Here is an 11,433-nt window from a genome sequence, read left to right on the forward strand (position 1 = left end):
AAGCTAGGAAGGGAGGTTAGATTCCCTAGAGTGAATTGTTCAGTCGTGTCCAACTCTTTGCAACCTCATGGACTATATAGTCCATGGAATTCTCCAGGCCAGAATACTGGAGTGGGTAGCCTTTCCTTCTCCAGGGGATCTTTCCAACCCAGGGATCAAACCCATGTCTCCCGCATTGCAGGTGGATTCTTTACCAGCTGAGCCACCAAGGAAGCCCTGGATTCCCTAGAAGCACATCTTACAAAGATTTGTACCCAAGCGATTTGTTGAGAAAGTGCTTCCAGAAGGGAGTAGGGGAGGTAGGAAAGGGAGGGGCAGGAGGCCAGGCAAGAGAGGTAAGCAGCACAGTCACTGATGGACTCCTCTGCTGGATGATCATTTGTTTATTGTCCATATTTGATTGGGCAGGTACTTAAACTCCCAGACTGAGAACTTCCATTTTCAGCTCTTTCAAAGCAAAACAGTTCCATTAACTTGAGAGACTTTTCACCAAACAAGCCTCTGGTGCTGCCTTCTGAAAGCACATCAAAGGTAATATGAGCACAAGGAAGCAACAAAAAGAGTCTGTGGGATCTGTGTGAATCATCAACATAGTTCTAGGGGTGGGTGGAGAGGGAACAAGTACTACAGTGTTAAACTTTTTTTCTTGCCTGACTTATTTCTTCTGTTTCATATGCTGCCAGAAGGGCATTTACCACTCCCTCCAAACTCCTTTATTTTCCCAAAGCCAAGTTACCAGCTCTTCCCACTGCCATTGCTCACAGATACTTAGATGTTTGCTGATCTGTAACCTCATCCTTAGACCTTGAGCATTCCATTCCTCTTAGAATTGTTTCTAAGCCCAATAGCCAAATTACAAGTCAGATATGACTCAGAGTGGCCAAAAGGAATGTTTATTTAACACCTTACCCTGTCTGCCATTGTGCAACACGCACTTGTTTTATATATACGTAAGAGATAAATATATGGTTCAATCTTTATGGTTATATGGCTTATACAGTGTAACATTTAACGACATTCTGGGAATGGACACTCCCAGTGTAGGGTCAGAACCCAGGATTCCTCACTCATTAAGCCCAAGATGCTCTGCATTATGTCCAGGGCCTTTGACTAGTTTCTGTTTAGGGAACTTGGTCATTTCTTTACAAAGGCTTGATTCTGTGCGAGTGATTAATTGGGCCTGCTTCCCCAATCCGATCTTCTTTTCCCATCCTCAACAAGGAACGCAGTTTCTTCAGTCTTTAAAAACGGGAGACCAGTATTTGGCTGGTGGAATTGCATGGGATGGGTGTTAACCTCAGGCTCATTGCCCTAAAGCCAGGCATCCAGGGAGGCTACTCTGGCTCTGCCCCGGTAAACTGGGGGCAGCGCCGCCCGATAACTGGCACATCTTGGCTTCCTCAGGCACCAGAAGTCTTAAAAAGATAGAGCTGAGACATCACATCAGGAAAGCCTTTCTCCTCTCTTTTAACTCTAGGGTGCAGCCACAATTCCAAACAGAAAACTCCAGGGTAACCGGCACAGTCAACGTCAATCTGGCCCGGCGCCGCGGAGACATTCACACTAGCCAACGAGCTCCTGCCACGTCACAGACCCCGCCCACCAGCTTGTTGCGGGCTCCGCCATGCGTCGCTGACCCGGATCTAAAGGCGCTACGCGGCGCTATATTTTGGCGTCACTTCCACTACAACGATGGCGGCACAGGGAGCAGCTGCGGCGGTTGCGGCGGCGACTTCAGGGGTCTCGGGGGAGGGCGAGCCCGGACCCGGGGAGAATGCGGCGGTCGAGGGGACCGCTCCCTCCCCAGGCCGCATCTCTCCGCCGACCCCGGCGCGCGGCGAGCCGGAAGTCACCGTGGAGATCGGAGAAACCTACCTCTGCCGGCGGCCCGATAGCACCTGGCGTGAGGGCGGGGCCCAAGGCCAGGGGGCGGGGCCTAAGGGCGGGGCGGGGCCTAAGGGCGGGGCGGGGCCTAAGGGCGGGGCGGGGCCTGAGGGGGTTAGAACAGGGTCCTTTGGACTTGCCCCGGCGCCGCCTACGATCCCCACCGCCTGGGCTTTAACCAAAGTCTTCCTTCTGTGTTTTAGAGCTCCCATTCCACTTGCCAAGTCTTACGCTTCATTCTCTTTTTTTTGTTAACCTGCTTCCTCGCTGGTCTCCCTTGTGTCTGTGACTTCCCCTTTTATGCATCCCCTACAGCCGCCAGCGGAGAGGACCTCCCGGAACACAAAAACGAGCTTCCCCTCCCTTCTGTTTTTTTGCGTCATTTCCAGAATAATCCCCAGTACCTTAGAATGGCCTTCGTCTTTGTCACCTTTCTGTTTTTTAGCACTTCTAGCAAAGGCCATTGACGGACCAGACCACGCTCTTAAGACCATATGCCTTTTACTGCTAGCTAGCCCCACTCATCCTTTTAGCATCATATCCCCTGTGATGCCATTCTTGACTCCCTTCAGGCAGAGTGCGTCGTTCCCTTCTGTGTATTCCTGCAACATTTTCTTTATACCTGAGCTACGGTATATGTACCATTGTGTTGTCATTGTCTGTCTTCTATCAAAGTGTGAACTTCTGGAGGGCAGGACTCCTCATGATTCATCCGTGTATCTTCTGTACCCAGCAGCAACCCAGCTCAGGGCCAGACTTGCAGTGGTTGCCTTAGTCATTTGTTGAATGGTCTGCCATTTGGTGCTGTACTGAAAGCTTATCACCATTTGAGGGGGGCGCTGTTATCCTTATTTACACATGAAAGCGCTGAGGCTCAGAAAGCCAAAATAACTTGTTTAGTTAAATATAGCTAGGAAGTGGGGCTGTGTGAGTCCACAACTAGCTCTCATGGCTTCTGAACAAATGAACGACTGAGTATAGTAATACAGACCTTGAATTTGGAGCCAGACTTGAATTCGGTTAAATATTAGTGCTTATTACTTTTCAAATAGGTGAGCATGGGTAAGCCTCAGTTTCCTTGTCTCTAGTATAAGAATAAGAGCCCCAATCTGGCCCACCTCAAGACAGTGTTTGAAGGGAGTGGCCGAGGTGAACAGATGAGGTTAGCTTCGGAATCTGGCCTCAGAATCTGGCAACGTGCTCCTCAGTGTCACTCGTTCCAGCCCCGTTTTCTTGCTCGGTGATCCTAGCCTTTTCCTTTCACAGATTCTGCTGAAGTGATCCAGTCTCGAGTGAACGATCAAGAAGGCCGAGAGGAATTCTATGTACACTACGTGGGCTGTGAGTGATTTAGGGTATTCAGGTCCGGGTGTGGGGTTGGGGGAGAACGTGAAAGGGCAGCACCCTCATGACCCATCCTCACAGTTAACCGGCGATTGGATGAATGGGTCGACAAGAACCGGCTGGCGCTGACCAAAACAGTGAAAGATGCTGTGCAGAAGAACTCAGAGAAGTACCTGAGCGAGCTGGCCGAGCAGCCGGAGCGCAAGATCACTCGCAACCAAAAACGCAAGCATGATGAGATCAACCACGTGCAGAAGGTCCGGATCCCTCCCCTTACCCAGGTCCCTCCCCTTCCCCAGGTCCCTCCCCTCCCCCTGGGCCCACCCCTTCCCGGGGTCCCTCCCCTTCCCCGGGGCCCCAGGAGGCTCAGCATCCTCTCCGGACTAACTTGGGTCCTGGTGCCACACCCACAGCAGCTCCCATTGCTTAAGCTCCTGCAGTATATGGGGGACTATCTACCTCCTACCAGGTATTCTTCACAGATGAGAAAACTGAGGCTCAGAGAGGGTGAGAGCTTGGCCATAGTCTTGTGGGAAGGAACTGACACAGCTGGGACTGGAACTCAGGCCTCTTGCAGCGTTTATGCCCCTCTTGGCTGTGCCACATCGACAAACGGACCTGCAAGTTCCAAGGGAAGGAAGAGAATGAGTGATTTAGGGGTGCTTGCAATTGCCAACCCTTGTGCTGAGTGCTGTGCCTGGATAAGCTCATCAGGTCTTCTGTAACAACTTAATGCCACAGAGCTAATTAATTCTTTTTGAGGAAAGTAGGAAGCAGACTCAGAGAGGTTAAGTAACTTGCCCAAGGTCACACAGCTAGTATATAAAAGGGTGGGCTGAAATTAGAGTAATAATGGCACATTTATTGGCTTGTGAGCCACAGTATTAGGCTAAGTATTCTAGAACATGATCTCATTGAAATTTCACAGCAACTCTGTGAGGTAAACTATATCCCCAGTTTATAAGGGAGGTGCAGGTAGTTTTAGGAACCCAGTCAGGAATTAGATTTGCCAACTAAATTGTTCTACTTTGGGGCACAAGCCCTTACCCTTGACTTGGAAATATCCTAGAAACTCCTGCCATTTATTTCCAAAGCTTGGATTTGGGGACTTCCCTAGTGGTCCAGTGGTTAAGACTCTGTCCTTCCAGTGCAGGGGGTGTGAGTTCAATCCCTGGTTGGGCAACTAAGATCCCCCATGCCTCTGGGCTAAAAAAAAAGAAACAAAATTTGGGTTCTTTTCTTGAAGCCAGCCTGCCCCTGGGGGGTTTCTTTTCTCCCACTTTGAGCCTCAGTTTCTTGATTTGTGAAATGGAGTGTGCAGATGAGAAGAGGCTTTATGAAGCTCTTAAGGAACCCAGATTTTTGTTATTTTCACCCAGTGCAATTGCATCCTGAGCACTCATTGTGGGTTTTGCAGCAATGGTTTGCAGACTGTGGGGCACAGCTATTAGTAGAATGCAGGATGAGTTGCATTGGGTTGTGGTCATTTAAATTTAAAAAATGGAATAACTAAGACAAGGTACAAACTGTCAGAGTATATTGTCCTTTAATAAAGGTAAGTTGAGAAGCTCTTATTTCACATACAAATATAGTTTGTATACACAGACTGCCAACTGGTTAACAGTGCTGTCATTAAAAAAAAATTATTTTTAATGCTTTGAAGTAGAAAGATCTCTCACTGGGGATTCTGGTGGTCCAGTGGTTAGGACTCGGCGTCTTCACTGCCATGGCCCAGATTCAGCCCCTGGTCGGGGAACTAAGATTCCACAAGCCATGTGGCGAGAAGAAAACCCAAAAGATGTCTGTAAAGCACCATCTAAGGCAGCGCTGTCCTACTGAACATCCTGTGATGGAAATGGAAATGTGCTATGTCTGTGTTGTCTGATACAGTAGCCACTATCCATGTGTGGCTATTGAGTACTTGAAATGTACTGAGAATTGAATTTTATTTTGAATGTAATGAACTTAAATCTAAGTAGCTGCTTGTGGCTAGGGGCTACTTTATCCCACAGCACAGTCTAAGGTTTGCTCAGCTCCCCAGCCAGGTTGCCCTGGTAAAGTAAGTCTCAAAGATGTCTTTCTAAGTTGGCAGTCAGCATGGTGGATGACCGTGGACCAGTGGTAGTCAAAGAATGAATAACCAGCAGGTTACTCAAAGAATGAATAATCAGCAAGTTAACCATAGAATGAATAATCAGTGAGTTAACGATCAGCAAGGTTCTCCAGGGCCTCATTAATGTTTAATTCTAAATAAATTACAGCATTTATGAAAAGTAGTGTTTTTGTAGTTCTTTAACCCATTTGCAGAAGAGGACTGATTTGTGAATTGGGAGGTGTGTTTTAAAGAGGCACATGAGGAGGAAAAGTTCCCTTCCCTCATCTTTGCAGGGGTTTAGCTTTGGTGTTGGACAGACCGGAGGCTCATGCCCCACTCTGCTTGGTCCTAGTTCTGTGAGCCTACTTCTCCATGCCTCAGTTTCTTCTGTGCGGTGTGGATAGTGAGCACTCCCATCTCAGGCTCGTGCTGAGTAATGCCTACGATGTGAGCACTTGGTACTTGGAATAAATGGCAGCTGGCTAGTCCCCAAGGGTGAATGACCTCACTTCTCCCTGTTTACTTCTCTGTAAAGCATTGTGTATCCACATTGCCAAAGGGTTAAATGAGGCCATCCGGCAAAGTGCTTGGTGTAAAGGGCTCTGGGTAAGACACTGGCCCCTGTCTCCCTTCTGAACCACAAGGCAAGGCTGCCGTCTGCTCTGGTGTAGGTCCCAGGCTTTCCTGGGTCACTTGTCAGGCAGACCCTGGTTCCCTCTGCAGCCTCTGGCCTAGAACCTGGGCAGGGTATGATTGCCACGTGAGTTATATCCCTGCCTTCCAAAGACTTGGAAAATAGGGAAACCAAGACGGGGGAGACGGTGGGTATTGTTGTTGAGCAAGGCATTCCTGACCTGGGAAGGAATGTATTCTGGCTCAGAAGAATCCAGTCAGGCCTCTTGGATGGGATTGGGAAGGGTGCTGGGCCTTCAAAGACAGAAAGAGCACAGTAAAAACAATGACACGTGATTACTCACCGCACTCTGCCCTGTCAGGCACTCGCCTGGCTCATGCTCAGTACCGGGCTGAGTAAGCATTTTTTGGCAGCTGTAGAAGAGGGAAGGACATGGAGGCTGGGAGGAACTGCATGCGCAAAGGCACGAAGACCAGAAACAGGAGTGTCAGCAGCAGAGCAGGGTTGAGCTGAGACAGGCTGGGAATCCCCAGACGCCCTGTCAGCAGCTGTCCAGACCTGACATGGTGGCAGTGGCTATTCAGGGTGGGGCAGAAGGAACCAATTCCAGAGATGACAAAGAGGTAGAGCTGACACGACGTGGCCATTATTTGAATGCCAAGCTGAGTGAGGAGGAGGAGCCTTTTGAGCAGGCTCATTATTGGTCTGGGGCAGTTGGCCCAAGGGTGATGCTTCCCAGTGAGTCGAGGAACCCAGGAGGATGAACAGGTTTGTAGGAGGAAAGACCAAATTCCTTTCTGGACACCTAGGGCTCGCTGTGCCTGTGGGAGGGGCCCCTGGGAGCAGTCCTATTTGCAGGAAGGGGGTCCAGGCACATTGGGGTGTCCCTACCGGTTCCTGATATGGATGCAGAAGACCAGACCTATTATTTCCTCTGTCTCCCAACAACTATGGCAGAACTGGATTGATCCGATTGGAAACCCCAAAGCTCTTAGCAACCTAAGGAGTGGAGCCAGGCCTTTAGATCCTAGCCCTGTTCATCGGTCCAAAGGCAAATGGTCCAAACTTGAGCATCAGGGGGCTCTGGGATGTGTGTGTGGGTGGGCAGATGGGAGAGGAACTTGGACCAGCCAGCTCCGAAACAGGTAAAATAAGCTTGCTCGATCTCCAGTTATTATTGTAGTTTAAGGGATGAGGTCTGGAAAACGGAAGGGATAGCCTGACCCCTTCTATTCACCTCCGTCCACTGCTCTTTCTCACTCAGACCTATGCAGAGATGGATCCCACAACAGCAGCCTTGGAGAAGGAACATGAGGCGGTAAGTAGGGAGAGGGCTCCTAAGCGGAGCTGCCCCTTCCCTGTTGCTCTTCTTGCCCCGACCAAGCCTGCCTTCCCTCCACTCCCACCTCGCCCACAGATCACCAAGGTGAAGTACGTGGACAAGATCCACATTGGGAACTATGAAATCGATGCTTGGTACTTCTCCCCATTCCCTGAAGACTATGGGAAACAGCCCAAGCTCTGGCTCTGCGAGTACTGTCTCAAGTATATGAAATATGAGAAGAGCTACCGCTTCCACTTGGTAAGGCTGGGCTGTGGTCGTCGAGGCTGAAGGCCACCTGAGAGCAGCCCGGGGCAGGAGAGACAGGCTCACAAGCCGTAGATCCAAGGAAAAGCTGGCCTGGGTGGAGAGACCTGGCTTCCAGGCCTGACTCTGCCTTGGCTGGAGTCTCTGCAGACCTCAGGTTCCTCTTCTGTGGCATGGGGGCCTTCTGGGGTCCCTGGCCCTCACCACATATTTATCAAGGCCTGTCCCGTGCCAGGGTCCTCTGTGCAAAAGAGGAAGTCAGCACAGCCCCGAGCCATGGGACCATGACACCTGGACGGTTGGAATGCTTGGCCACACACGTGAGCCACCTGGCTGGTGTGGTGGTGTGTTTCCCACAGGGTGGATTCTTAGGCAAATGTATGTGGTCTAGGAAACAACTTTGTCATGGGTGCTGGCCCTCCAGAGCCAGGCTGAGCTGGACTTGTAATTATCCTGCTGTGTGATGTTCATGCCAGTTACCTGGCCTGTTAGTGTGCCTCAGTTTCTCCATCTGTAAAATAGAATTTGTCTCCTCAGATGGTTGGGTGAGTTACTTGATAGAGGTGAAGGGTGGATCCCCAGGGTCTCCAACTGGGGAAGTGGAGAGAAGCAGAGGCCTGCTGTCAGCCACACAGGGTGGGATGGGGTGCCCAGCGGGGAAACTTGGGACCCCACATCTGTGCCTCCCTGCTCTCATCTCCCACTCAGGGCCAGTGCCAGTGGCGGCAACCCCCGGGAAAGGAGATCTACCGCAAGAGCAACATCTCTGTGTATGAAGTGGATGGCAAAGACCACAAGGTAAGCCCTTGGGCAGAGTTACCATGGAAACGGGGGACGCGCTAGGCACTTCCTGGTGTTCCTCACCATCGATAAAGGGCAGAGGCCAGCTTTAGCATGAGAAGAGGCCTGCGGGCTTGTGCTCAGCCTGGCACCCAGCCTGTGTTCTGTGCAAAGTCAGCTAGCTCCCCATGGTGCCACCCTCAGCTTCTGGGTTTCCCTTCTGTCCCTGAGGGATTTGGCTTCTGAGGGGGTAGCTGGGGGTGGCTTAGGCTCAGGTGCTTCTGGAACCCAGAGTAGAGATTGTCCGGCCTGGGGTATTGTTCAAACCTGCTTTCTCTTTCTGCCTGAAGAAATGGTGTTTGTTTTTCCTGGATGGGAACTGCTCTGTGTGAGGTTTCCTGCTCGAGAGCTCTGTGTGAGGTTTCCTGCCCGAGAGCTCTGTGGCTCTGACGCCAAGTTCCTTGTTCCTGAAGGACTTCAGTGGGGCAGTGTATGGTCTCTGGGGCGTGCTTTGCTGTCATGGACAACTCGGCCTTTGCCTGGTCAGTCTAGGAGGGTCTCACCAAGGGTCCCCAATTCCTGTGCAACGACAGCGGAGTGTAAGATGCAGGGGGCTGACTTCTGAGTGGCTCCGGGCTTCAAATCACCCTGTCACTTCCTTGCTGACCTTGGACAAGTTACTTAAGGTCTTCTGTTCCTGTTTTCTCCTCTTTAAGACAGGAGTCATGCTAATATTTACCTACGAGACTTGTTAACGGAATAAATGAAACCGCAAAGTCAAGTACTTAGCCCAGTTCTTGGCATCGAGGAGGGACTTAGTAAACACGGGCTTTTGCCAGCCTTGTGATGAATAGCTTGCTAACTAGTCTCACGTGAGCCCCCTGCTCTGCCTTCCTGAGCATCAGTGGGGTGGGGGGTGGGGTTGGAGGGGCAGAAAGAGAGAGCAGAGACGTGGGTGTTCTTTCAGCTCCATCCTGTACAGCTTTGAGGCCTCAGGCAGTCCCTCACCCTTACAGATCCTCAGTTTCCTCCTAAGCAAAATGAGTCAACAGTGCTGGGCTCACACAACTGTTGGGTCAAATGAGAGTGGTTGTAAAAGGTCTGCCATGCAGCCAACCTCAAGGTCCCACTGGCCCTCCTGACATTGGTCTCTGGCCTGGCACGGCCAATGGGGTAGATAGCTTGGGCTGTGGAGTCAGGCTCAAGGGTTGTTCATCTGCAGACATTTACCAACCCCCTAGGTTCACCGTTCACCATGTGCTAGGTCTGAGGGCACGGCTATGAGCAGACAGAACTCACACATCAGCTTGAGTCCTGCCCTGGTGCTCACCGGCTGGGGGACCTTGGGCAAGCCACTGCCTTATCTGAACCTGTTTCCTGAGCTGAAATAGAAGAGTCTGTGTCTCTAAAGAGCAGACTCCTCTTGAGCACTCAGCAGCAGTAGCCGTGAGTAGCCCGGCTCTGCCGTGACCTCCTTGAGTGCTCCTACCCATCTGATTTCCCATTTCCCTGTCCATCAGAAAGTGACTCTAAGACTCCTTGCAATGCTAAACACGGCCGTTCTGGTGAGGATCCCACTTCTCACCGGGGTAGCACTGGCTACTCTCTGGAGCCTGGCACTTGCAACAGGCAGGGTGACAGCACTTGCCCAGACCTTGATGGAGCTAGGTGGAGGTGTTCTGCCTGCCCCCTGAGCCTGCTTCCACCCACCCCCACCCCTCAGATTTACTGTCAGAACTTGTGTCTGCTGGCCAAGCTCTTCCTGGACCATAAGACGCTATACTTTGACGTGGAGCCGTTCGTCTTTTACATCTTGACCGAGGTGGACAGGCAGGGGGCCCACATCGTCGGCTACTTCTCAAAGGTGCTTGGAAGCCCAGGTTGAGGGAGGCGGGGGGCAGGGGGTGGATGAACCTGAGTAGGGGCTGAGTCTCCGCAGAGACCCTGACCACCCACCCCCGCAGGAGAAGGAATCCCCAGATGGGAACAACGTGGCCTGCATCCTAACGCTGCCCCCCTACCAGCGCCGTGGCTACGGGAAGTTCCTCATAGCTTTCAGTGAGTGGTTCCTGCAGGAAGGGCGATGATGATGAGGGGTGCCAGGGCAGGGTGGGTCCTCAGTTTCCTCGTTTCCACCCCCTCCAGGCTATGAGCTCTCAAAGCTGGAGAGCACGGTCGGCTCCCCTGAGAAGCCACTGTCTGACCTGGGCAAGCTCAGCTACCGCAGCTACTGGTCCTGGGTTCTGCTGGAGATCTTGCGAGACTTCCGGGGCACCCTGTCCATCAAGGACCTTAGGTAAGTCCTTCCAAAGGGAAAGACTCTCCTCCGACTGCCCGTGATCCCCTCTCCTTGGCCCCTCCCAGCCAAACCCCTCAAGTAGACCTCTCTCCAGCATCTGCTCTAATCTGCTTGTGCAGCCAGATGACGAGCATCACTCAGAATGACATCATCAGCACCCTCCAGTCCCTCAACATGGTCAAGTACTGGAAGGGCCAGCACGTGATCTGTGTTACACCCAAGCTGGTGGAGGAACACCTCAAAAGTGCTCAGTATAAGAAACCACCCATCACAGGTGGGTAGAGGGGCTGCCCTGGGCAAGTGTGTGTGTGTGTGTGTGTGTGTGTGGTGGGGGATAGGTGTAAGGACCTCCAGGAGCCAAGGCCTCCTTTTGGCTGTCACCTGATCCCAAACCAGTCTGACCAGCTCCCAGGACCAAGCCTGAGGCAGGCCACTCATTCCTGGGCTTCCCTTCTCACCCCCCACCCCCACCCCAGGAATCAGTCTGCCCTTGTTCCCATCTGCAGGTGAAACCTGGCCTGGGCCCAGGGCAGAGCAGCCAGGGTGACCAGCCCAGTTGGGGGAGGAGGGTGGGGGGGCCGTCCTGCTTCTTATCTGTCTTCTCTCCCTGCAGTGGACTCTGTCTGCCTCAAGTGGGCACCCCCCAAGCACAAGCAAGTCAAACTTTCCAAGAAGTGAGTGGCCTGCGCCTCTGCTCCTGGACCCATGCCTCCTTGCCCCCATCCTGTAAATATGTACAGACCTGTTTCATCATCACTTTTTTAAATAAAGTGCGTGCTGCTGGTGTCCCAAAGCTGATGGGCTTCATT

At 51.9% G+C, this 11,433-nt stretch overlaps 1 protein-coding gene across 1 annotated transcript; it reads left to right on the top strand.

The window, feature by feature from the left end:
- Positions 1 to 163: 163 nt before the first annotated feature.
- Positions 164 to 11,415, top strand: KAT8 (lysine acetyltransferase 8). The gene is made up of 12 exons (XM_040260024.1): positions 164 to 531; positions 1,478 to 1,903; positions 3,151 to 3,225; positions 3,310 to 3,485; positions 7,222 to 7,275; positions 7,375 to 7,539; positions 8,254 to 8,343; positions 10,049 to 10,189; positions 10,290 to 10,383; positions 10,471 to 10,621; positions 10,744 to 10,898; positions 11,238 to 11,415. The coding sequence occupies exons 2-12, from the start codon at positions 1,693 to 1,695 to the stop codon at positions 11,300 to 11,302; spliced, it is 1,377 nt and encodes a 458-aa protein (XP_040115958.1). The 5' UTR covers positions 164 to 531; positions 1,478 to 1,692; the 3' UTR covers positions 11,303 to 11,415.
- Positions 11,416 to 11,433: the final 18 nt, after the last annotated feature.

Source organism: Oryx dammah, unplaced genomic scaffold (assembly GCF_014754425.2).
Source record: "Oryx dammah isolate SB20612 unplaced genomic scaffold, SCBI_Odam_1.1 HiC_scaffold_2, whole genome shotgun sequence".
Taxonomy (NCBI): Eukaryota; Metazoa; Chordata; class Mammalia; order Artiodactyla; family Bovidae; genus Oryx; species Oryx dammah.